Here is a 26,518-nt window from a genome sequence, read left to right on the forward strand (position 1 = left end):
GCCCTGACCTAAGCTGCTCACTCCTGGGAGGCAGTTCCCTTGATAACTCTGCTCTCAGTGGGGAGCACACAATGCTATAAAAAATACACGCTACAGCTGGGCACAGTATCAAACCCAGCACTCAGGAGGCAGAGGCGGACAGGGAGATCTCTGTAAGTTGAAAGCTAGCCTGATCTATATAGTGAGTTCCAGAACAAGCCAGGACTATATAATATCTATTAAAAAAAGAAAGAAAGAAAGAAATTAAAAGAAACAAAACAAAAAAACATACTATACATATACACATATATATCATACATACACATGTGTACACAAACATGACATGACATGCATTACAAGCACCTCACATGTACACAGACATACACATATGCATAAATTGCACATTCAAATCTGACACACATAAGCAAATACTGCCCAGGCACACAAACCAATATACACACAGATCTAGCACATGCATGTATACAGCACCATGCATGCACACAGCATCATGCATGCACACAAACATCCTATCGTGCCCGTGCTCACACAAACACACACCTGCTACACCTCATGGAACTTGCTTGAATCCTACCCAGGCCCTCCACTCTCAGCCAGTCTTTACAAAATGGGAAACTGAGGCCCATATCAAAATGCTATATATACTTGTGCTTAAGAGGCCCCAACACTGAGATGAGGGGTTCGTGGCTCTAGGGTGGCTCTGCCTGTGCGCTCTTGGCCATAGTGTCTCCCTGTAAATCAGGGTTATAAGTGGTCACTGCACTTAGGGGGCGCCCAGGAAGTGCGGGGGCCCCGGGTTTCTCATCCGCAACAGAGACAACTTTGCTGGCCCAGCACGGAGTGATGAAAAGCTTCAACTATGGCAGGATGTACGGGGTGAGATGCCCAGGACAATGGCACAGCTCCCGCAGGAAGCCTTTGTTGGGTCGATGGGCGGATCCCGCGTGTTTCGGGAACCCGGTTCCACAAAGATGTCAGAGGGAGTGCGTCTGGGCGCGATCGCTCAGGAGTGGTGGGTTCGGGTCCTGGCAGCGTCCGGGGTTTGGGAGGGCGGGCGTGGCTAGGTCCTCAGTTTCCCGGTCTGCAGCGCAGGTGGGCACCTGGAGGGCGTCCCGGCGGGGACGCGGACGGCTTCCGGGTTGGCGGGGCGGGGGGCGAGGGGCGGGCGAAGGCGAGCGCCCCCGCCCTGCTCCGCCCGGAATCGGCTCTGCGCGCCCGCGGCCGCGGCAGGGACGACAGCATGGGCGGCCCGCGGGCCTGGACGCTGCTCTGCCTCGGGCTCCTGCTCCCAGGAGGCGGCGCCGCGTGGAGCGTCCCGGGCGCTCGGTTCTCGGGTCGCAGGTAGGTCTCCCCTAGCTCCGTACAATCCTGGGACTTGGGTAAGGGAACCGGACCCTGGCTCCGTGCAACCCCGAGACAAGGACAGGGACGCGACCCCCGCTCCAAACAAGCTCCGGACTGGGACAGGGAACAGGACTTCAGCTCCGGGCAACCCCAGGACTGGGGCAGGGATCGGACCCAGCTCCGTGCAAACCCGGGTCTGGAACAGAGAACAGGACCCCAGCTCCGTGCAACCCCAGAACTGGGGCAGGGATTGGACCCAGCTCCGTGCAAACCCGGGTCTGGAACAGAGAACAGGATCCCAGCTCCGTGCAACCCTAGGACTGGGACAGGGACGGGACCCCAGTTCCGTGCAACCCCGGGTCTGGAACAGAGAACAGGATCCCAGCTCCGTGCAACCCCGGGACTGGAGCAGGGAGGGGACCCGTCTCCCACATCGGTAGCAGTCCGGGACTGAAGTAGGGGCTCCATCTCTCACCTCCATACCATACCATAACCAGTGGGAGCCGGGACTTGGCACCCCGAGCTCTGGAGAGCCAGTTCACCTACCTCTGTAGGAAAGAACAGACAACCTCCCCACTCCTCCCCTGAGATCCCCGAGGCCCCAGGAGTTGGACCCTTGGCAATGTAACAAAGCCCCTCCGCCCCGCTCCCCGCGCCCCGCAGGACATTTGTGTGACTGGCCCAAAGTGTCCCCACGCCCCCCTTCATGCACATGTAAAATGCCAGTGTCACTCCTTAGACGACCCTTCAGGGAGGGATTCCCTCCCCGTTTCCCTATTGCTGGCTTTTTTTAGTGTCCTAGCTATTTATTTCAAGCTCAGAGGAAGGGTTGGGGTGGAGTCGGCACAGCGGGTCAGTGTCAGAGGCCCCCTGGGACCTGGCATTTGGTTGGACCTCCCAACAGTCGGCCTGTGACTTTCTGCCGGCCTTTGTGGAGTATTTCCCAGGATAGGATCCTGTGGGGCCTTCTCTAGACCGAGCCCTTCAGAACTGAGGGAAAATGCCCCCATTCAACAGAGGAGTAAACTGAGGCGGGTGACAGGCTGAAATCTAGGCTCCTGGGCTATTCATGGAAAAGCTGGGATTCAATCTCCCTTTCTGGTCTTGATGGCAGAGTTTGAACCTGCCCTGGCCCCTGCTCTGCCTGCGGGGGGGGGGGTCGGGGGGGGGAAGAGGGGACAGAGGGGGGCTCTCCAGGACAGACAATGTGGACTCGCCCAGGGCCTTTTAGGCCTTTCAGCCCATTGAGAAGCCTCCGAGGGCCCCGCCCCCTGCCGACAATTCTTTCATTCTTTTCAGAAGTTTCCCTTTCCCAGTGGTCAGAGGCCAGCCGCCCTCGGGGAGCTAGCAAAAGCAGGTGACATGAGCAGGCCCCGGGTGTAGAAGTGGCTGAGGTATTAGAGGTCCATGAGCAGTTAATTCGTCAGAGATAGGGACAGCCATGTGGCAGATGTCACAGCACCACCTGCAGTGTGCCAACTACAGCTGGTTTGGGTTGGTGCTCTTCCTGTACCCTCAGCCTCTAGAACCTTCCCAGCTGCCATCTGAGGCTCCTTCTCTCTCTCTCTCTCTCTCTCTCTCTCTCTCTCTCTCTCTCTCTCTCTCTCTGGTTTCTCAAGACAGGGTTTCTTGAGACAGGGCCTCTCTGCATAGCCTTGGCTGTCCTGGACTCACTTTGTAGACCAGGCTGGCCTCGAACTCACAGCGACCCACCTGCCTCTGCCTCCTGAGTGCTGGATTAAAGGCGTGCGCCACCACCACCACCACCAAGGCTCCTTCTCTTACGAGGCCTCTGTTTATAGAGAAAGAAACAGAGGCTCTGAGGAGAAAGCTGCCTGTCCCCAATCCTCAGAGTGAACCCTTAGAATCCATGATGCTGCCGGAGAGGGATTAGGGATTTGGGCTTCCCCGGGTCGGATGTAGGATGAGGAAGCCAGCCCAGGGCACCATCTTCCACGCTGTAATCTTTGCCTATGGCCGGGTATCTGGTCTTCTCAGGGTGGTCAGTTCTTCATCCCCTTAGGGAATGCTGTCACAGCAATCTGCGACACAAAGCTCTTCCAGCAGTGCCCTCACTCCTCGTGGCCTTGAGCCTCAGTTTCCCTTTTTGCTTATCCTGGGTTTGAAGGCCTGTTGTGAGAGTGAAGGCCAGCAAGGCCAAGTACATGGATTCCCACTGTGACCATCTTAAAACTGGAGTTATCTGCGGTCCTTGGCTGCCAGGACCTCCCCTCTTGGCCCTGGCCCAGCATCTTGGAGACAGCATGGGGATGTCGCACCCCATCAGCCCCTCCCTCCACTCCCGGCCAGCCGCCCCGGGCACCCCTTGGCAGCTGAGGGACTGAGGCAGAAAAGAGGCTTTGTGCCTGAGGAGGGGGGGCCTGGGAAGGCATCCAAGGTGCCACCCCCAGCCCCAGGAATGCGGTGAGACTTTGAGCCCCTACCACCAGGGTGCCCAGGGGCTGCGCAGAGCCACCTTGGGACATGTTGCTGCTGCCAGTCCGAATCCCCTAGTAGGACAGCTTCTTGCCCCTGTGACGTCCCTCCCGGCCTCTGTCCTGTTTCTTTGAATGATTCTGGCATTCACAAATCCCAGTTCTGTGCCCCCATGGCTAACCCCAGGCAGGTGCTTTCTCTCAGTTTCCATCTCTGTAAGGCCTGTGCAAGCTTGTGAAGACAGCATGATGCTGGTGTCCTCGGCCCCTAGGGAGGTCCCCAGCCCCCCTCCTGCTAGGCTGTAGTCTGCCATAGCTGACTGTGCCATCCCAGGTTAGGAAGAACAGACCCCAGGAGCAAGGCTTGCCATTTGCAGATGGGTACAGCAAGGTCAGAGGCAGTTGGGGCCGTGCCCAGGGTCTCCAAGACCTGAAGGAAACTGCATCACGAGATTGGAGCAGCATCCTGGTGTGGTTCATGGTGGCTCTTGTCGCCCCACCCCCTGGCCTGTCTCAGTCCTTTCCTCTCCTTTTCATAACGGCCCTTGGCCCCTGGCCCGCTTGGCTGCCTCCCACAATTCGTCCCTATCACTGTTGGGATCATAGCCCTGGGCCCTGTGGAGACAAAGTCCCCAGGGCCCCTCGCTGCAGGGAGTGGGGGGTGGGCGGGTGTGTGGGGTCCACTGGATAGGATGGCTGGTGCCAGGCTGAGCTGGTCTGGCCTGTTTTTTCCCCTCTCAGTGGTTTCTGGAAGCCCTAGAGGTACTGAGTGGACAGAGGTGGGGGCCCCAGGGAGAGGAGATGTGTTGTTTCCTTCCAGCCCTGCCTATGCCTCACCTCACAGTTCAGCCTCCATTGGCTTTTGGGCACCTTATCACTGACCACACCTCAGGGAAGAAAGTCCTCAGGGATGGCAAGGGTGTGTGAGTATTGTGTCTCTCTAAAAACTGAGTCTTGACTTCCCTGCCCAGGCCACTGCGTTCTCAGTCATGCAGTCATTTAGTAAACCCTCATGAGCTGAATTCTGTCCTGACTGGGGTCTTGCCTATGCCCTCTTCCCTGCACTCATGGGAGAGAGAATGGCTCAGGGATGCTGTACCTGGCTGGACTTTGGGGTGTAGACTCAAATAGGGATTGCCAGAGTAAGGGGTGGGGTTCTGGAAGTAGATTCTAAAGACCAAAAGTGGGTTAAGGGGAAGCATGGCCACCGGGTGCTCAGTAGATGTGAACAGCACAGTGGGGAGCCCTGGTAGACTTGTAATTCCATGGCGAGCATTGACCAACAGCAATGCATGCTTTACAAAAAGCTTCTTGCAAGGCCCACTGAGATGGCTCAGCAGGTAAAGGCGCTTGCCACCAAGCCTGATGACCAGAGTTCAATTCCCAGGACCCACATTAGACAGAACAAACTGAATTCCACAGTTGACCTCTGACCTCCATACACATGCACACATGAATGCACAAATACATGCATACAATATGCACACATGTGCACAGAAGCATGTGTATACACACGCATACGGTACATACGTACATGCATGCAAATACATATCAATGCACATACAAATACATATACACACATGCATGCATTCATTTACCCACATGCACACATGTACACATGCACAAATTAAATGTAAACAAAACAAAACAAAACCTCCTGGTGTTCCTGAAAGTGGGCAAAGGATGGCCTTGGGCTTATGCTGTGGTCCATGAGGCTGGCTGCCAGGTAGAGGAGGCAGCCTGCTGACCTTGAACTACACCTGATCTAAGTGTCCTTTCCTGTATAAAATGTCTGGCCAGCTACTAGCTCCACATGTCCTACCTGAGGGTTTGTGGCCAAGTTCCCTCAAGTAGCAAAAAACTAGGAATAGCATGAGACCTTTAATTAAGGAAATACAAAAAGGTCCCCTTCTAGGGAGAAGGGCCTTTGAGGTGACTGTGGTGACTCCAGGCACACTGCCCCAGCCTGGTTGGTCCTGAGGTGTGTGTGTGTGTGTGTGTGTGTGAGATTCACATGCATGTGAAGCATCTGTGCACACAAGATCTAATGCATGTGAGCCCTGCTGGGCCTGCCGCTGTATGAGTGCACATGTGTGCATGGTGAGACTGTACGTCGTCACTGTGTGTTTGTGTGGAAACGTGCAGAGGACATGATTCCAGTCTGCCTGTCCACAAGGAGTGTGTGTGTGTCTGTGTGTGTGTCTGTGTGTGTGTGTGTGTGTGTGTGTGTGTGTGTGTGTGTGTGTGTGTCAGGCTTGCATGGTAGACAGTCTTTTCTGCAGGAACTTGTTCTCCCGTGTAAGCCTTGATCTTTGTATACAAGTTCACGTGCTTTGTGGGTCTGTGCATGTACTTGCTGGCGCTTTCCAAGCATTTGTAGACACACATGCTCTCAAGAGGGCTTCCACCTGTGTGTGCACACTGGCACCCCCATGCTGTATGCGTGAGTTTATTTGTGTGTGTGTGTGTGTGTGTGTGCACTTGCACACTACATACAAATGTCATCCCATACTCAGGGGTCCTCTGGCTTCCCTTCTCTAGCCAGGAACTGTTCACTCCTTCAGCTCCTGGGCCAGCCTGAGCGACCGGAGCTGGACATGAAGTTCTATACACTTTGGAGGGGTGTGCTTAGGTCCCTACCTTCCAACACAACCCAGCAGTGTCCAGGCCAGCTCTAGGGAGCTGAGTCTCTACAGGGCAGGGACATGTTTTCCCTCTTTCTTTGTTTCAACCTATAAAATTATTGTAAATGGTCAGATATGATGATGCATACCTTTAATCCTGGCACTCTGGGGGCAGAGGCAGATTGATCTCTGCAAATTTGAGGCCAGCCTGATCTACATATTGAGTTCCAGGGCAGGCAGAGAGACATAGAGAAACCCTGTCTCAAAAAACAAATCTGTGTGTGTGTGCGCGCGCGCGTGTGTGTATGTATGTGTTGGTGTCATGTGTCAGAGGACAACTGGGGAATTGGCTTTCTCTTTCCACTCTTATGTGGGCTTCACCACCAGGCACTTGTAGCTGAGCCATTTGCCATTCTTTTTTTATTTTTCTGAGGTGGGAGTTTTCTGGGCTAGGCCAATCGATCCTCAGCCTCTGCCTCCAGAGTACAGGGCCTGCAAGTGCAAACCACCATACCTGGAGGACCGCAGAATTAGGTTGCTGATTTGTGCTTCTTGCTTGTCACCCTCTGTGTGGATGTGAGAGGTCAGGCCCTGCCTCACTGATGTCCCTTTGGGGGTTGCTAGGATGCAGTGCTCTAAGCACAGATGACTGACCTATCTGGATGCCAAAGTGCACACATTGGGCACTTACTGTAGGCTGGGGGCATTTAAATGGTTCTCTGCTAAGCCAGAAAGACATCCTTCCATTGTAGAGGGGAAACTGAGGCCCTGGGAAGAGATTGCAACATGTCACCAAGCTGGGGCACAGAGCCAGTTTTGAGCCCAAAAATGTGGCTAGCTAGGCCTGGCCTTTGACTCCATCCCAGAGGCTTTAGCTCTCCTCTCCTTCCTGTGTCAGTTGAGACATGGTCTATGGCTCTGTGAAGGCCCCAGCCTGGGAACCTGCTGACCTTGGGCTCAAGGCCATGAAGAGCAGTCTGCTGTGGAAGACAGCCCAGGCTGAGAAAGGCCACCTGATACCACCTCCTCTTTCCTGAGCCCTAGCAAATTACCCTGGGCTCCTGACCTCAGGCTGAGCTGAGGGGCTGCTGAGCACCTGGAATGTCCCTGCTCCCCCTCCCTGCACCAGTCCATCGCCTCCCCCCCACAGCTGCTCCACGCGCCCCACTTCAGGAAGAAAAAGAGAGAGAGCCTCAGTGTGTGAGACTAAGAAGGCCCCATCATCTCTCTGAACCTTGCTAGAACCATCTGTGGGGAGGAGAAGTCCAAGGGAAGCTGGATGGAAGGGACAGTTGGGCTTGGCAGGAGCACTCTCTGTCCCAAGGGACAGAATACTATCCCAGTGCTGAGAATGGTACCAAAAAAAATAATAATAATAATAAAAATCAGTCAATCAATCAATCAATCAATCATAGCACTGAGTCGCAGGGGCAGGGGTGCAGGTTGGGCAGAGGCAGGTGGATCACTGTGAGTTCGAGGCCAGCCTGGTTTACAAAGTGAGTTCAGGACAGACAGGACTACAAGAGAAATCCTGTCTCAGGGAAAGAAAAAAAAAAAAAGACTGTCACACAAAGCCAAAAATTACAGAACAAGTGCCCTTCCAGAAACAGCAAGAGCTTGTGGATTGGCACATTGGCACATGCCTGCAGTCCCAGAGTTAGGAGGCAGGAGGGTCATTGAGGCCAGCCTGGAATACTTATTGAGATTCCAGTCTTAAATAAACAACAACAAAAATAAAGTAGAAAGAAGGAGCCAAGCAAGCACTTCGCTTCCATGCATGTGTAGGTTCACATGCGTGACCCTAGGATAAAGAATCCTTGTCAAACCGCCTCCTCTGGGGCTGACACCGGTGACAGCCTGCTCGTGACACTTGCGGCACACAAGGATCAGTGCCTGGCCTTCTGCTATTCCTTCATTTACCAGGATGTGACTGCTTCTCCACAGATGGGGAGAGCAAGGCTACAGTGCTCTCTGTGGGTACTGGCCGCTCATGGCTTGGACTCAGCTCCAGCTGACCCCATAACTTGGTGTGGTCTCTCTCTCTCTCTCTCTCTCTCTCTCTCTCTCTCTCTCTCTCTTTCTGTTTTTTTTTTTTTTTGTTTGTTGTTGTTTTGTTTGTTGTTTTTTTGAGACAAAGTTTTTCTGTGTTAGCCTTGACTGTCCTGGACTCGCTTTGTAGGCCAGGATGGCCTCCAACTCACATCAATCCACCTGCCTGGCTCTGCCTCCCGAGTGCTGGGATTAAAGGCGTGCGCCACCTTGCCCGGCTTCACAACTTGTCTCTTAATCCCTGACTGGAAATGGTTTTCCTAAGAAGTAGGTTCATAGTATATGACTTTGAAAAATATGCTTCCGAAAGGTTTCAACCGGTAGCAGTGGCGGCTGGGATGGGGGTGGGGTTGGGGTGAGGTGGAGTAGTAGCTCAAGGTTGGAGACGAGATGCGAAAGAGGCGGAGCCCCGATGGTCAAACCCTTGCTCCACCTTGCTCGAGGCCGCCTGGGAGCCCCCAGCATGGCTGCCCCTCCTAGGGCTATTGAGTTCACCCGCGAGCTGCAGGCTCTGTAGAATCTCACCCTAAAAGACCCAGAGAGCCCCGTGGTTTCTCGAGAGACTGAGGGCTGGGGAAAAGCACCCCTTCACTCATCCTCTTGGAGTCCTGGGCGGGCCTGCCACTTGAGCTTCCCCCTGTGGCTTTGTCTCAGGAACTGGTGCTCCTACGTGGTGACCCGCACCGTCTCATGCCACGTGCAGAACGGCACCTACCTCCAGCGAGTGCTGCAGAGCTGCCCGTGGCCCGTGGGCTGCCCGGGGAGCAGGTGAGTGCAACTGCGATGGGGGAAGGAACCCTGCCACTCCAGGCTGGGGCACAGCACCGGTGAAGGCCCCCGGGTGATGGCATGGAGTGCCGAGGATGGCTTAGGGGTGGGGGTGGGGCTCAGGATAGGTGGGACAAAGCATGAGGGGCAGGGTAGCCCAGCTAGCAGTGGAAATCCAGACCCCCATGGCCATAGTGCTTAGTAAAGAGCTAGATCCAAGAATGGAGGTGGAAGAAGATCCGGGAGGTTCTGACTTTGTCACCAAGGCGTCAAGGGCAGCGGGAAATACAGCGGAAGACCCTGTCTGAACCAGGGTGCCTTTCTTTCAGCTACAGAACCGTGGTGAGGCCCACGTACAAAGTGATGTACAAGACAGTGACTGCCCGGGAGTGGAGGTGCTGCCCTGGACATTCAGGGGCGACCTGTGAGGAAGGTAGGAAAGCCCGGAACCTGGGACACTTTGTGACGTATCTCCCATTGATACGATGCCGTCTGTCCCCCCACCCCCCCTTGGTACCTGCTTGCCTCTTAGGGTCCCAGGAAATTTTCCTATCTGTTGTGTCACTCTCTATTTGAGTCATGCCATCCCACGTTCTTGGTTTTCTAACTTGTGTTAGCTAGCTCTCCCGCACTGTGACAAAGCGCTTCAGGCAATACATTTACATAGCAAAAGGGTTTATTCTGGTTCGCATTTTGGGGAGCGTCCAGCCTCAGACTGGTTGGTCTTAGGGTTTCGGGCCTGTGAGCAAAATAACACATCGTGGCATGGGTTCATCTTCCGGCTGATGTAGGAAAGGAGTGGGTGCCCATCTCACTGTCACTGCACTTTCTCAGAGCCCTAGACGTCTCCCAATGGGCCCCACCTCCTTTTTAAAAAACAAAGTGTTTCTTGTAACCCAGGTTAGCCTTGAACTTCCTTTGTTTTTGTTTCTGTTTTTCAAGACATGGTTTCTCTGTGTAGCCTTGGCTGTCCTGGACTCACTCTGTAGACCAGGCTGGCCTCAAACTCACAGAGATCCACCTGCCTCTGCCTCCCGAGTGCTGGCATTAAAGGCGTGTGCCACCACGCGCAGGTGCTTCATGCATGACGTGCAAGCACTCCACCTAGTGAACTGTGCCTCCAGCCTGTAGCCCCAACCTCTTAAAGGGTACCCCGATAGTGCTGCCCCAGGACTGCAGTTCCAATCTCTCTCAGCCTGTGGGCAATGTTCAGCACTCAAGCGCAGAGACCCATCCAGACATTCCCACAGGATATCATAGCCCAGGTCATCTGGAGGCCAAGAGCTACTCAAGCCAGCTGGGAAAGGGGGGAGGGGCACCGCACACTGCTGCAGAAGAGACTAAGGCCAAACAAGTTCCTGGGCACCCAGAGCTACATGGCAGAGTTGGAACTCAGACCCTGTCTGCCCGGTTTTGTCGTGTGCAGAATGTGTCCTATCCATGGGTACCCTTTCACACATTCCCCATCTACACGTTCAGCTTGGGGTAGCTCAGCTCTCTCTAGACCTTCCGGCCTCTCGTGCTGCTGGGCTCCAGCCCGCAGCCACCCAGGTGAAAGGATCAAGAGCGCCATTTCCAGACATGGCCCTTACCCGGGATGAAGTGGTCCAGAACGAGCCTGAGAACCTGGGCTTAGAGAAGGTGCCCACAGCACAAGGTTATATCCTGAGTCAAGAAACGCGAAGATGAAAGTGGGGTTCTGCGTCCATGGGGAGTGAGGAGCTGAGTGAAGCCCCGCCCCCAATGAGTGAGGCCCCGCCCCCAACACATGCTTGAGAACCGGAGGGCAGAGAGATGGAGTCCAGGGTGCCCATTAAGAATGGGGTAGGATAGCCGGGCGTGGTGGCGCATGCCTTTAATCCCAGCACTCGGGAGGCAGAGGCGGGCGGATCGCTGTGAGTTCGAGGCCAGCCTGGTCTACAAAGTGAGTCCAGGACAGCCCAGGCTAACACAGAGAGATCCTGTCTCGAAAAAACCAAAAAAAAAAAAAAAAAAAGAATGGGGTAGGAGCCAGGCGGAGGCAGAGGCAGGCGGATCGCTGTAAGTTCAAGGCCAGCCTGGTCCACAAAGTTAGTCCAGGAAAGCCAAGGCTACACAGAGAAACCTTGTCTCAAAAAACCAAAAAAAAAAAAAAAAAAAAAAAAAAAAAAAAAAGAATGGGTAGGATTCAGTGATAGAGGTGTTTGCCGAGCGCATACAGAGCTCTAGAAGTGGAAGATAAGGGTAACACTGGGTCCAAACTGATGAGAACGAGACAGGCGAGACAGGATTTGGCTGTTCTGAGACAGGGGTGAGTGGAGCTGGGGAGAAATGGAATGGGCTTGCCCTAGATCAAACACCCCTGCAGAGGGGGCCATGCAATCAGTTTAGGAGTCTAGAAGCCAGTGCCCTCCCCACAAATAGAAGGGAAGATGGAAGGGGCCCCAAGGGTAAAAGGAAAGCCAGCTGCCAGGGGCAGCTGCCAAGGAGACCACAGGGGTGCTGTGGGCAAATCCCACGGTGTGGAAGGTCAGGTAAGGCCTCATCAGACAACGGCTACTGTATCCCTGGGGCCTTAGTGAGCAGGTGACGGGGTAGAGGACATGTAGGGGCAACTGCTGGGGACTGTGTGCCAGACCACTGGGAGCTTCAGGTCCCAGCCTGGGGACAGGATACCCAGGGCTTCTTGGCCAGGCCAACTGCACCACCCACTAGCTGGGAAACCTCAGCCCAGAACTCCCAAGGCATTATGCGAGAGCCTTGGCCTGGAGATCTGCAGTTGATGTGCCTGTTGTGAGTATGGGGGAGTGGGGGGACCAGAGCGTAGTGGTGACACTCCCTTGATCTCAGCACTCAGGAGACAGAGGCAGGCGGATCTCTGTGAGTTTGAGGCTAGCCAAGACAGCCAGAGCTACAGAAAGAGACCCTATCTCAAAACAAAACAAAAACAACGTATGTGTGGGTCTTCAGTAAAGGGCACCAGACTGTCAGGCGCACTTTTAGCTGTCCAGGCTCCACATCTGAACCTTGGGGCCTCTACCCATGCGTGTTTTGAGTCTGCGAGTGGAGTCTGGGTGTTACTGCAGCGTGTTGGGCAGCATGGTGGCAGATGGGACAGGAGGGCTGTTCCCACCCTACAAGGCTGGAGGGAGCTAAGAACAGGTGCCCAGCCCAAACAGTCTGGAAAAACAGTTCTGGGAGTGGGGGTTGAGAGGTGTGTGGACATCGCCTGACCTTCCTCCCACAGCTGGATTTAGGCCACACACACACACACACACACACACACACCCAGCTGCTTCCCCTGTTGTTGGCTGCTCTTGTGGCCATCCCATGCCTGTGACATGACCCTGGGCCCCAGAGCTGTATCACCACCAGCAGCAGCAGCAGCAGGGACCAAAACAGTCACAGAGGAAGGACAGGTTCCCTGGTGACCCAGCAGGTACAGGGAGCCAGTTCCGCAGTCACTGCAGCTGGCCTGGGCTGGTTACCTCACATATGGAATGGGGGTCTTCACGCCATGACAGTGAGTGAGGACTGTCTCAGTCATTGTGCGTGACCACGGGTAAGGGTCCCATATTACAGATGGGGGACGGTGAGGTTCAGAGAGAGGAAGGGCCCAGCCTGGGGGTCACGCAGCACACAAGAGCTAGAGGGTTGAGATTCGCCTTTCCTTTGGTCCTTCCAGGCTTTGGGAGGAGGCGGTGTGACTAAAAATGCTCTGGCTCAGACACTACCTGGCCACCTACTCGTGGAAACAATGGGCGAGAAAGATCCAAGGCCAAAATATACTTACTACACAGGCAGGGCAGGCAGAGAGCTGGCCCAGTGCCAGGGCCCTGGCTGGAAGGAAGGCAGAGTGCAGAGTGGAGCTAGCTGTCACCCCCCCCCCACCCCGCCAGCGCCTGAACCTGTGTGGAGGGCAGAGCTGCTGCAGTCTGCCCCCCACATCCCCCTTTTCCGATAATCTGCCAAAAGGCTGCCTGTGGTCTATAGTCCAAATGACACAAATAATACTTACGTGGGGGGCGGGACATAGGGTGTAAGTGCTGTAGGCAGGATCTCTCTAGTGGCATCCTGTCTCAACCCCCGCACCCCCTCCCCCCCCCCCCCGCCATGACAAGGGGAGGGAAACCACCACTGTCCTCTGCATCATCACAGCGAGGCTCACAGAAGGACAAGCTGAGGCCCCTACATAAGCCAAGTCCAGCTGGCTCTGGAGTGGGGTCTGGGCTCCGCAGCACCACAGCTGAGGACATCCCAGGGGGCATGCTCAGACAGGTGGGGGGTGCTGGGAGCACTCCCAGATGGAAAGTTGGAGATGCTGGGGTCCACCCTCCACTGTTCACGGCTCCCCTAGAGACCTGAGGCCTCGGCTTCTCTTTACTGGTTCACTGTCTTCCAATATGGATGTCTCTTCTGTCTCTTCCCCCACCTGGAACCCCTGGCAGCCCTTGCTCTCCGTGGTGGGGAACCGGACATTTGCTTAGAAACCACAGCCCCAACGCCTCAGAGCAGATGTGAGGCAGGTGGTGGCCACGCCCTTCCGGGGCCCCTTAGCCTCTCCTCTCTCCCGGACTGAGCACAGCCCACACATGTTATCTTGTGCCAGCCAGGTGCCAGGTACAGAGCCAAGCCTAGAGTCCTGAGGGTTAGATATTGTGTCATCCCATCCGTGTCCACCACCCATCCACTCCCATTCCTGTCTGGAAGGTTCAGCCAACCCCACCTCCCTGCTCCTCCACCAGGGTGCTGCCCTCCTACGCTCCTGAAACACCTACCTTCACATTACACACACCTTATATACCCTGTGCCCACACTGACCTTCTCTGTGCACCCTGTGGCCTTGGCAGTGGCTATCTTGTCTGCTGTGGCCACCTTGGTGCTCCTAGGGAAGGCTGACTAAGCCGGCCCCCCTCTGCCAGCATGACTCCGTCAGCTCCAGGGCCTGGAACAGGCCCGCCATAAAGCGAGCTTGGGAAAATTGAATGGAACGTGCCCACCCTGCACAGGCCAGGCACACAGCAAGCCTCCGCAGAGGCCTCCTGACTGGGCTGGAGGGTTCTTGGAGCTGAGAGGCCCCAGCTTTGACCCTAAGCCCTGGCTTAGACCCACCAGCTGGTCATCAGCAAATATTTACATTTGTAAAGTAAATTCACACAGGACCCAGCTAAGAAGGCTGTGGTCACGTGGTCTGTGTGGTCACCAAGCCAGGTGAACGGAAGGGTCCGGTGTAAACAAAGAAGTCCCTGCCCTGGCTCTGCTCTTTGGCAGGGAAAGTCACAGGGTTGAGGGAGCCTGGAGACCCTTCAAACTTCTTCCATCCTCACTCTCAGTTTGGGGCAGTCTCCGAACCCAGCCCACTCGTCCTGCTGTGTGGACAGGGCAGAGATCTCCTCTTTTGTCCTCAGTGCTCTTCTGTGGCCCGGCATGTGGAAGAACACTTGGTACAGGGAGGGGACACAGGACCAGAAACTGCAGAACACACCAGCCTTGTGGGGGACATCACACTGAGGAATGAGCACTTTGGTAGGGCTTTGGCAAGAGACGGTCCAGTCCTGGAGGACTTCCTAGAGGAGGTGGCACAGGAACCATAGCTGTAGGAATCAGAGCCAGGGATGGACACAGAGAGACAGTTGGAGACCTCCGAGACAGTGGGACGTGCCCCGGAGTTAGTGGAATCCGTGGTGGTGGGGCCAGCCTCCAGGGCCCTCCTGGGATACAGTAAGGGCTTGGAGGAGCCTTTCAGGGCAGGGAGGGGCTCAAGTCTCTGGCCAAACTCCAGTGGGAGCGATGGAATAACTTAACCCTAGCGGGGCATCTTCCAAGCTACAGCATCTGTACTAAAGCTGTGTACATGCACTAAAGGGCCCGCTTACAGCAAGGCATGTCTCTAAACGTATTTTTATCAGAGCGAGCGTTGGGTGGTTTGGCTGGTTTCTGTAATCCTGAAATGAAAGCTCAATGTTTTCTAGACCTTTCTGAGTCTTGTTCCCTTAAACTTACCTTTTCTCTTTTCTCTGCTTTGTTACAAGAATTGGGGACCAGCCGTCTACCACTGAACTAGCTACACCCTAGCCCTTCTTTCCTTTCTCTTTCTTTCTTTTAGATTTACTTATTTTTAAGAGTTTTCTTTGCCTGAGGGTGTATGTGCGCCAGGTCTTCTGGACTGGAGATACAGATGGTTGTGAGCCGACGTGTGGGTGCGGGGAGCTGAACCCAGGGCCTCTGTAGGAACAAGGGCTGTAAGCCAAGTGGTGGTGCGCACACGAATGTATTCCCCCTCACTTGGGAGGCAGAGGCAGGTGGGTCTCTTTGTTCCAGGCCAAATTGGTTTACAAAATAAGTTCTAGGACAGCCTGGGCTACACAGAGAAACCCTGCCTTGGGGGGCGGGTAGTGGGAGAACAAGTTCTCTTAGCCACTGAGCCATCTCTCCAGCTCCCGAAAATGTTTTGTTTTTGTTTTTTGTTTTTGTTTTTTCCGAGACAAGGCTTCTCTGTGTAGTCTTGACTGTCCTGGAATTTGCTGGGTAGACCAGGCTGGCCTCACTCATAGAGATCCGCCCTGCCTCTGCCTCCCAGAGTGCTGGAATTAAAGGCGTGCGCCACCATTGCCTCTCACCCAAAATATTATAATCTCAATCTCTCTCTCTGTCTCTGTCTCTCTCTCTCTGTCTCTCTCTGTCTGTCTCTCTCTCTCTGTGTTTCTCTCTGTCTCTCTCTCTCTCTCTCTCTCTCTCTCTCTCTCTCTCTGTCTCTCTCTCTCTGTCTCTGTCTCTCTCTCTCTCTCTGTGTATGTGTGTGGGCGCATGTGAATGCAGGCATCCAAACAGATTAGAAGAGGGTATCAGATCCAATGGAGCTGGAGTTATAGGGGGTTGTGATCCAAACAATATGGATGCTGGGAACCAAACTGGAGTCCTCTAAAAGAATAGTGAGCACGTTTAACCACTGAGCCATGTCTCCATCCCCACTTAAACACACACACACACACACACACACACACACACAACACACACACACTCCATATATTATATATATGTGTGTATATATATATATATATATATATTTTTTTTTTTTTTTTTTTTTTTTTAAGATTTTTTTGAGCCAAGGTTTCTCTGGGTAACATCCCTGGCTGTCCTGGATGCTCTTTGTGTAGACCAGGCTGGCCTCAAACTCCTGATCCTCCTGCCTCAGTGCTGGAACTGCAGGTGTGCGCCACCATGTCCAACTAAACTTTCTTTCCTAATTGAATGTACAATCACTTTGAGCTATTGTGTCTGCACTTCTGCTCCAGGTATGTGTTTATATATACATACATACGTATATACATGTATTCATGCACATATGTGTATGTGCATGTGTCAAAATTGTGTGCATTTGTAAATACAAGAGTGTGGCTATGTATGTGTGTACATGCACGTGAGCATGTGTGTAACATGAGTGGATATGTGTGTGTACACGTGTGTGGGCAAGCACACATGTGTACATATGGGGGCTGGAGCTCCATATTAAGTGTCTCTCTCATTCTCTACTTTTCTCTTGAGACGGGGTCTTCCGCTGGCCTTGGAGGCCAACAATTCTGCTAGACTAGCCCGCCAGTAAGCCTCAGGGATTCCCGCCTCCTGCCTCCCCCTCCCCAGCACGGAGATTATAGGTGTGTGCTCCCACACCCAGCATTTCCATGGTACTAAGGACTAAAAGCAGGTGCTCATGCTTGCTCGGCAAGCACTTTCTTCACAGAGCCATCTCCCCGGCCCCTTTGGACATATTTCTGAGATTTTTTTTTTTTTGGTTTTTTTGTTTTTTTTTTTTTTAATGGCTGTTGGCTAAATAGCCCATTCCAGATTGTTTGGGAAATGATTTCCAGCCGCAAGTCTAATGGTCAGTAGCTCAGAGACAAGCCCTGTATGCCACGAGAGCACGTGTGTGCCCGTGCTTGGGGCAGCTGTGCCTGTCCCCTGCATTGTCGTGCCTGTTACTGTGCCTTCTTCGGGGAGTTGGATTTTTTTTTTTTTTGCTTGCAGCCCTGCAGCGTTCCCAGGACTCTCTTTGTCAGGTGCAGGATGATCCAGGTCCTCGTCCTGCTGGGGCAGGAGCTGAAGTCCAGGGACAGACAAGTGGCGGTCATCACGGGAACTGCTCTAATCGGGGCAGCTTCGAGGGTATGCACACATGGAAAGTGCTGTGGGAAAAAAAGGGGAGAAGACACTAGCTATGGTGGTGCACATCGATAATCCTAATGCTAAGGAGGCTGAGGCAGGAGGATTAAAACTTTGAGGCCAACCTGGGCTACATGGGGAGATCCTTCTCTAAAATAAAGAGACAAAGGTAGGTATGGTGGCATACACCTGTAATCATGGGATATGGGAGGTGCAGGCAGGAGGATCACTAACTCAGAGCCATCCTTGGCTACACAGGGAGTACTGGGCCAGCCTGCGCCCTATGAGACACCCGTACCTCCACAACCACCCCAAAAAAAGAAAAGAAAAAATGTAGAAGACAGACTGGTGTTACTTTGTTTTCCTTTTCTTTTTTCTTTTCTGTTTTTTTTTTTTTTTTTTTTTTTTTGAGACAGGGTTTTTCTGTTTTAGCCCTGGCTGTCCTGGACTCACTTTGTAGACCACACTGGCCTCAAACTCACAGTGATCCAGCTGCCTCTGCCCTCCGAGTGCTCGGATTAAAGGCGTGCGCCACCACGTCTGGCTCCTGTCTGTTTTTAATGATAGAATAATAAAATAGCGCGTTGCACTCGCCTCACCTGGGACGAAGAGGATAAAGGGCTGCAGGAGGCTCCATCTCCTGCTGGGCGCGGGCTTTCCTGCCAGGCGGACCTGCAAAGCGGTCCCAACATGTTGTCAGCCCTGCTCGGGTTTAGTCATGAGCTGAAGAACTTCAGGGGGAGGACCACGAGTAAGTGACGTCATCCCTCTGCCTTAGTTTCTCCAGGAGGAAAACAGGGAGGGTTCTAGTCATTCAGGCGCTTGGCTTTTTCTGGAACCAAAGAAGGGTGCCATTTCCTCATCTGTTACAGCTGTATAGTCCCAGTTCTCAGTGGTAAAAACAAGACATATGTGGGGGTGCTTGGGATGTGCAGGAATGGCGTGTGTGTGTGTGTGTGTGTGTGTGTGTGTGTGTGTGTGTGTGTGTGTTTGCACTAAACACAAGTCAGCTGCAGTGGCTGGCTTTTGTAGAGCTATGCTGGGCCACGGAGCACACTGGGCACAAGCCCTGCTTCACAATGGAATCTCCCCTCCTTGGGCACCCCGCCACCATCTTTACCACTGTCCAGGCCAACAAACCTCTATTCCTGTCACCTGTGGGAGGCACTTACCTCCTGTATCTGAGCAAGCAGCAGGCTCCTGGGACTCTTAGGGAAGTCGTCCAGCCTGAGCAAAAATCCTTGGGCACATTGGGTCCCGGAACAGGGCCAGGCGGCCTCCCTGCTGGGGGCTGGCCAGAGAGACCCGTCTGGTTTGGATTGCCGGCGCCTCTTACTCCCTGCCTCAGCCCACAGCCCATGTCCAAGCAGCCAGGCTCCTGCCTTATTTGGGTCTTGTCTCCCCCGCCCCCCAGGATGACACTCCATGGCCTTAAAAGGCAGGCGCAGGGGGCTGGGGAGGGCAGTTACCGCTGTTGGCTGGAGAGCCACTCCAGCTGCGCCCTCCGCCCTTGGCTTGCCTAGGCAGTCCCTCCAGCTGTGTGGAAAACCAGGCCCATGACATCAGACCAGCCAGGCTGGGTAAACCCTCCTGGGTGCGGAGCGGGTAGGCTCCTGGAGCAGGCAGCCATCCTCTATCTGGCTTTTATTTAAACATGGAAAGTCACTTTGGTTTCTCCTTACCAAGTGAGGTATGGAAAGCGAGCGTGGCAACCAGCACTGCATCATTTATCGAGCGTCTGCTGGGTGCCTGAGCCCTGTATATGCACAGTAGAGCCTTTGCACAGATCACCCTTTCCTGGCCTTGCTGTTCCATTTTACAGATGGGAGAATAGACAGGTCCAGAGAAGACAGGTCGGTAAATAGAGGGCCTGGGAGTTGAGCTTGTCTGTGAGTTCTAAACATTTACTTAGCTCTGGCGCTCGCTGCGGTCACCCGGACAGCATTTAACCTTATGTGTGGCCCTCACAGGTGGCCAGCCCCTCTCACCAGCCCGTCAAGCAGCCTGCCTCTTGTTTATCCCTGCCTCCTTATTGCTGTCTGACCCAGAGAAATTGCTCCACCTCCCTGTGCCTCTACATTAATGGGAACAGAGATCCATCCTGGGGTAACAACAGCACAAAGGGCTATCTAACGAGGCGAGGCTAGCTCAGGTCAGCAGACTCTTAGCCCACTGTCCCTCCATTGCAGGCTCCCCTGGCTTCCTGGAGCCTACATGGTCAGGCAGCACCATGCGACGGATGGCACTGAGGCCCACGGCCTTCTCAGGTGGGTCCCCGCGCAGCTTCTTGGGGGAACCTCTGGGGCTGGAGGAGATCGAGGGTAGACCTAGGACAGTGAGGTAATTGCCCCCGGAAGCCAGCTGGGTCCAGCAGTAGAGGGTCAAGTGTAACACTGCTTTACCCCATGCCCTGGACAGAGAGCCTCAAGGCAGAGGAAGTGCCCTGAGGGGTGTCTGAATTGGGCCAGGCACCCCAGCGAGCTCTTTGACCACTGGATTTTTATAATTACAGGTCCAACCCCCCCCCCCCAGTTTCCTCTCTGGATGCTTTTTTTTTCTTTTTCCTTTCTTTCTTTCTTTCTTTCTTTCTTTAAGATTTATTTATTATTTATATGGCGTGTATGCCTACAGGCCAGAAGAGGGCACCAAATGTCACTATTGATGGTTGTAAACAACCATGTAGTTGCTGGGAATTGAACGCAGGACCTTTGGAAGACCAGACAGTGTTCTTAACCTCTGAGCCATCTCTCCAGCCCCAAAGCTGCATGCTTTCAAACCTCACAGCTGCCCACAGTGCCCAGAAGAACTAGTTGAGTCTATTTAAGAGCAGGGAAACCAAGGGTCAGGTGGAGCCTTGCTCTGCCCAAGGTGCCAGGAGCAGACCAGTACCAGGCCTGGGTCCTCTGAGCTGTGTGGGTCGCTACATTATACACTCACCGCACCTTGTTACCAACTCGGGTGCCTCCTTTGTGCCATTTGTGTGACACACGGGGCTACAGTGAGGACCAGAGCAGCCAGTTTGAACGGACTCCAAAAATGGCCAGACAAGCTGGGATGTGGCTCTTTGACACAGCCAGAAAAACCATTATGTGTGAGGCCAGTAGCATCCCAGCTGTGGCCTGTTGGTCCCCAGAGCTGGTAGGCTCAGGCCTCACCCCTGCCCAGGAGGAAACAGGATTTCCTGCCTGCCCCCTCTGGAGATGGGATCCTTCTGAGTCCAGCAGAACCAGGGCCCCAGAATCTAGAGAAAGGCTCCTCTCTGGGCTGGAGAGATGGCTCAGAGGTTAAGAGCACTGTCTGCTCTTCCAGAGGTCCTGAGTTCAATTCTCAGCAACCACATGGTGGCTCACAACCATCTATAATGTGACCTGATGCCCTCTTCTGGCCTGCAGGGGTACATGCAGGCAAAATACTGTACATAATAATAAATAAATATATCTTTTAAAAAAAGAAAGAAAGAAAGGCTCCTCTCTGGAGGTTCCAGGATAGAAAGAAGGAACCTCCCCCCGACCCCAGGGGTGTCCCACCTGGGCCTGCAGTGAATCTGCAGCTCAGGCCTACACTGCTCCCCCCATGGATTAGCGTTGTCAGGTACCTGCCTCCTCCCAGGGGTGAGAACTCTAGGCTGACCTAGGACCCCTGACCTTAGCCCCAGCCTTCCCCCTCCCCACAGGTTGTCTCAACTGCAGCAAAGTGTCTGAGCTGACGGAGAGACTGAAGGTGCTGGAAGCCAAGGTGGGTGAGCAGCCCCCCTCTTGTTCTGGGCCTTGGAGACATGGACCTCCCTCACTCCTTCTGTTTCCCCCACCCCCGTGCCCACCCTCTGGGCAGACCGTTTTCCAGCAGGCATGGCCCGGGATCAGCTCCCTGTGGACTGCTCCTCGGGTGCACAGCCATACGGGAGGCCCTAAGACTCCTTCCCATGAGGCCCACTTCTCAGCCAGATAAGCCAAGATACTACATCCCTAAGAGCAGTGACAGACCCTGCCTGCCTCTCACCTTTATCCTTTTTTTTTTTTTAAAGATTTATTTATTATGTATACAGATCTCATTATAGATGGTTGTGAGCTAACATATGGTTGCTGGGATTTGAACTCATGACCTCTGGAAGAGCAGTCAATGCTCCTAACCTCTGAGCCATCTCTCCAAGCCCCTCACCTTTGTCCTTTATCCTGCCCCTCCATGCTATCTTCTAGACTGAAAATGAAAATGCCCCCCATCTCAAGTTAACTCAAGATAGAAAGGGTTTTAAAGTTAAAAAAAAGACAAGAAACAAGATTCTGAATGTAGACTCAGACAAACCTCAGAAATCCAGGAAACTATTTACAAAGACTAACTGTGGCCCAGAGAGAAAAACCAGCAGCTGCTTTTAAGACAGGGTCTCACTGTGTAGCCCAGGCTGGCCTGAAACTCACTATATACACCAGGCTGGTCTCCAATTCAGAGATCCACCTATCTTTTTTTTTTTTAAGCATTTGTTAGTTCATCTACTGTACGCATGTAGCGTTCTCTCCACCCAAGGTGTGGGTCCTAGGACTCAAACTCAAGTCATCAGGCTCAATGGCAAGATCTCCACTCACTGAGTCATCTCGCCAGCCTCTGCCCCCCCACCCCCACCTCCTTTTTGAGAGGGACTCATGTATGCCAGGCTAGCTTCAAAACTGCCTGTGTAGCTAAGGATGATGTCCCGCCTCCACCTGCTCCATGCTGGGATTATAGGTGTGCACCGCCACGTCTGGCTTAGGTGACGCTACTATCAAGCCTAGGGCTCTGTGAGTGCTAGGCAAGCCCTTCATCCACTGAGCAACACTCCATCTTCCTCTGTCCACTCCTGAGTAACTGAGATTGCAGCCATGAGCTACCACCTTTTTTTTGGGGGGGGGGTTATTTTTTTATTTTTATTTTTTGGTTTTTCGAGACAGGGTCTCTCTGTGTAGCCTTGGACTACCACCTTTTTTTTTTATTTAATTTTATTTATTTATTTATTTTTTGGTTTTTCGAGACAGGGTTTCTCTGTATAGCCCTCGCTGTTCTGGACTCACTTTGTAGACCAGGCTGGCCTCGAACTCACAATGATCCACCTGCTTCTGCCTCCCAAGTACTGAGATTAAAGGCATGCGCCACCACGCCCGGCTTTTATTTTTGGTTTTGATTTTGGTTTTGGTTTTGTTTTGTTTTGCTTTCAAGATAGAGTTTTCCTGTGTAACCCTGGCTGTCCTGGAATTCACTCAGTAGTCCAGGCTGGCCTGGAACTCATAGAAATCCACCGGCCTCTTGCCTCCTGAGTGCTGGGATTAAAGGTGTGTACCACCAACGCCTGGTTACCTTTTTTTTTTTTTTTTTTTTGGTTTTTCGAGACAGGGTTTCTCTGTAGCCTTGACTGTCCTGGACTCCCTTTATAGGCCAAGCTGGCCTCAAACTCACAGTGATCCACCTGTTTCTGCCTCCCGAGTGCTGGGATTAAAGGCATGTGTCACCATGTCTGACACTGGCTACCTTTTTTTTTTTTTTGAGACAGGGTTTCTCTGTGTAGCCTTAGCTGTCCTGGACTTGCTTTGTAGACCAGGCTGGCCTTGAACTCACAGCGATCGCCTGCCTCTGCCTCCCAAGTGCTGGGATTAAAGGCATGCGCCACCACTGCCTGGCCCCCCCCCCTTTTTTTTAATTGTATTTATTTGTTTGTGTTCAGTTGTATGTAAGTGCCACAGTGGAGATCAAAGGACAATTTGAGATGTTCTTCTCTTCTACTTTGTGGGTCCCAGGAACTGAGCTCAGACTTGGCTGAAGGAGTTTTTGCCGGCTGAACGGTCTCACTGGCTCTGAGCTTTCCCCTTTCAGATGTCTTTTTCTCCCAGGTTTTCTGAGCATGTGTGGATGCACACTGTCCCTTTGCTCTGCTGTTCCCTCCTCTGGGAACTTGTCCTGAGTAGATGTGAGTTAACAGTAAAAATGTTAACCGGTCATAGGGAAATCTGGAAGCCAGGTCCCAGAAGGAGCAGTTACATAATTACAAACCATCTGCTATAGGGACAGAACACCATCGGTGGCCATCTTTCCCTTTCCTAACCGTTGGTCAGGAGCTGGGGGTACTTGCCGAATCTTTTTCATCCTGGGCCCTGTGGGTGTGGAGTGTCAGACTCTCCCAGTTTTTCCAGTTTTCAGTGGCATGGCATTTATTTGGTGTTTGGAAGGCAGTGTGTTCAATCTTCAGCGCGCGCGCACACACACACACACACACACACACACTCATACATAGATGCTCACACACATAGACACACATATTCACATATATGCTCACACGTACAGATATACTCTCACACACACATACACACACTCTCCCACACACATACACACATGCTCACAGACACACCCACACTCACACACAGCTCTTCCCATCCCCCTGTGAAACATTGACAAAAGCAGCAGTACACTGTTGTGGCCGGCAGATCCCATGATCCCGGGCTCAACTTGGGTGGCAGCGGCAATGCAGAGTGACGGTCCCACGGTGCATATTATGGATTGTGAATGTTGAAAAGCAGTCACTTCTGATGACATCCAGGGCCCCTGTAAGCCCAGGTCTTCACTCAGAGCTGGATTCTGCTGGCTCCTTGGGCCTCTGGACCCCCAAGACTATATGGCCTTCTGGCTGGACTGTCCTTAGTGAGTTACTGGCACCCGCCCTATCTCTCTCTCCCTCTTCCTCCACAGGTGGCTGTGTTGAGTGTGACAGAGCGGACAGCGTCCTCAATCCCAGCTCCCTCTGAGGACTCTGCCCTGCTCTGGGGACACCCAGCTGCCCAGGGCAGCCCTGGAGATGGAGGCCCGCAGGGTAAGGGGTACAGAAGGCTACACACCCCCATGGGATGTTTTAGGTGAAAGAAATGCCCCTCAAGGCAGGCCCTGGTCTTCTCTGCTCTCCAGTGGGCGGGGCTAGAGGCACCTGGGGAGTCCTGAGCACTGAGGTCTGGGAAATGAGCAGTTCCGTTTCAGGGAGGGGAATCTGGGACCTTCCTTCCCAAACCTAGCAGGAATGCTGACCCCTGCCCTTCACCCTTGGCTTGCCAGGAGCTAGTGGGAGTGTGAGGAGGTGCACAGCTACCTCAAGATAGTAGGGGCTGAAGGGCCAGGATGAATGGGGGGGGGGAATGCAACCAAAGCATAGAGGCCAAGTTCCTGCTCTTTACTCTTCAGACCGAGTTGATCCTTGGCAGCTGCCTGGGCCCACTGGACCCAAGGGAGACCCTGGCAGCCAGGGCCCAGTAAGAATAAGAGGCCCACCAGGTAGGTTATCACAGGGCTGCCTCCCAACCTTCTGTTTTGTTCTGCGTTGTATTGTTTGTTTGAGACAGGGTCTCACTGTGTAGCCTTGGCTGGCCTGGAGCTTGCGCTATAGACCAGGCTGGCCTTGAACTCATAGAGAGGCACCTTTCTTAGCTTCCCAAGAGGTAGGATGAGAGGCTTGTACACACACACACACACACACACACACACACACACACACACACACACACCTGGCTCTCTCTAGCTTCTGTGGGCATCTCTCCTGCCTGGGGTCTCAGTGGATGTCTCCCCAACATTGGCATAGTCAGGGTGGACAGTCCTGTTCCACTTACCTGGCCCCTCTGCTCATCAGCCCTCTAACGGTGCCTGTTCATGCCTGGGCTAGGAAGCCATCTTGATCTACTTAGCTCATGCGCTGTTCTCTCAGCAGACCCTGAGCTGGCCACTGGGTGGGTTGAGCCCAGTCTTTGCCTCCAGGATGGGGGATAGGTAGGCTGGCAAGGAACATCAGTGCCTAACCTCTCTGATGAGGGTTCTGTAGAGGACGCTGGGAAGTCTGGGGCCCTGTAGAAAGAAGCCAGAACAGTGTCGGCTGAGGTGAAGGCACAAAGCCGTGTTCTTCCCTGGAACAGACGGCCAGGAGGGCAGGCCTGTGCACTTCAGAGGCTTTGTAGCCACTGCTCCAGACCTCCTTGTCCCTGCCTCCCATCCACCTATTAACCCGTGCTCTTTCTACAGGTCCTCAGGGACCCCCAGGACGCCCTGGCCAGGCTGGAGCTGCAGGCATCCCTGGAAAGATGGGCCCTCCAGGCCCTCCAGGTCCTCCTGGGCCTCCAGGGCCTCCGGTCCCCGTTGGGCCATCCCACGCTCAGCTCTCCATGCATGGTAAGTCACCCCTGGGGTCCCAGTGGCTTGAGGTGGGGTTACTGAAGCTAAAGAGTGGTACCTGTTGTCATCTATTAGGTGCCATCTTGGTGCTGGGCTTGCCCTGGTGTCACCTAGTTGTTCAGCAGGTGTTGCCGTTCTGTTCCCAGTGAAAGGACACTGAGGCTAGAGAGGGAGGTCACGTGCCACGCTCACACAGGGGGGGGGGCAAGGGGGAGTGGTCTCAGACCCACTTGCTCAAAACCACCTGGCATTAGGTCAATCCCCAAGCCTCAGAGCTGCCTGCAGAGCGCTGGAGTGCTCCAGGCTTGACCTCAAGACTGAGCTGTGAGCTCCTAAGGCCACAGCTGTGGCCCTGATGCTCAGGGTAGCTCCGGCCCCCTCCCCCAGCTGAACACCAGTGTGGATCCCAGGCCTCTCCCTCAGGCAGCCTGGCCCCACCTACCCACGTGCGGACAGCGAGGCCGTTTCAACCCCATCTGCACCCGATGTTTGGTGAGTGACTGAGTAGCATTCACTCTCTCATCTCACCATTGTGTTCTCGCCTAGCCTCAGCGTCCTTGTTTCTGCCCCGTAGATGGCAACAGTGCCAGCCTCTTGGGCTCCAGGAGCCTCAATGCATAGAAGCCTGAAACACGGTAGTCGGGTTGGTCAATGCTTGCTCAACGGGTAAACAGTACAGGGTCAGCAAAGGAGAGAGCCGTTCTGATCGTCACTGGCTAGACTGTGGCAGAATTAGAACCCAGGTCTCCCTTCGTCTCTGTACCTGGCAGCAGGTACCGGCGGCCTTGTCTGTGCTGCGGTCAGAGCTGGTGTGGCAGACGATGACTGACCCTCCCCAAGGTCTAAGAATTCACTGTCCTCTCTCACCCAGGAGATCCACTGCTGTCTAATACCTTCACTGAGACCAGCAGTCACTGGCCCCAAGGCCCCACTGGGCCCCCAGGCCCTCCAGGCCCCCCAGGGCCCGTGGGTAAGTTGAGTCCAGGCCTGAGG

The 26,518-nt window shown here is 53.8% G+C and overlaps 2 protein-coding genes across 15 annotated transcripts in view; one reads left to right on the plus strand and one right to left on the minus strand.

The window, feature by feature from the left end:
• The first annotated feature begins 770 nt into the window (after positions 1–770).
• EMID1 (EMI domain containing 1) overlaps positions 771–26,518 on the plus strand; it is a 52,426-nt gene continuing 26,678 nt past the window's right edge. For 4 of the 12 annotated variants that reach the window (XR_014782534.1, XM_084798721.1, XM_084798718.1 and 1 more), the window contains exons 1-10: positions 878–1,009; positions 9,104–9,217; positions 9,547–9,650; positions 19,546–19,623; positions 21,030–21,091; positions 24,065–24,185; positions 24,548–24,637; positions 25,376–25,522; positions 25,913–26,017; positions 26,397–26,495. Coding sequence is in view for 11 of the 12 variants with exons in the window: in XM_084798721.1 (XP_084654847.1) it covers positions 879–1,009; positions 9,104–9,217; positions 9,547–9,650; positions 19,546–19,623; positions 21,030–21,091; positions 24,065–24,185; positions 24,548–24,637; positions 25,376–25,522; positions 25,913–26,017; positions 26,397–26,495 (1,051 nt within the window). In the remaining variant the exon portion in view is untranslated. The other 8 variants (XM_084798726.1, XM_084798725.1, XM_084798727.1 and 5 more) reach the window with 7 other exon arrangements.
• LOC311607153 (uncharacterized protein) lies at positions 16,836–18,903 on the minus strand. Of its 3 annotated transcripts, none has more exons than XR_014782537.1 (3): positions 18,529–18,903; positions 17,956–18,129; positions 16,836–17,379 (listed from the first exon to the last, which is right to left on the minus strand). XR_014782537.1 is itself a non-coding variant. In XM_084798776.1 (3 exons), the coding sequence occupies exons 1-3, from the start codon at positions 18,781–18,783 to the stop codon at positions 17,339–17,341; spliced, it is 369 nt and encodes a 122-aa protein (XP_084654902.1). In that variant the 5' UTR covers positions 18,784–18,903; the 3' UTR covers positions 16,836–17,338. The 3 variants fall into 3 exon arrangements, 1 of the variants encoding a protein (XP_084654902.1); XR_014782538.1 differs by having other exon boundaries at positions 17,956–18,188; XM_084798776.1 differs by having other exon boundaries at positions 17,956–18,028.

This window comes from Acomys minous (assembly GCF_964271855.1).
Source record: "Acomys minous genome assembly, chromosome: 10".
In the NCBI taxonomy this organism is placed as follows: domain Eukaryota; kingdom Metazoa; phylum Chordata; class Mammalia; order Rodentia; family Muridae; genus Acomys; species Acomys minous.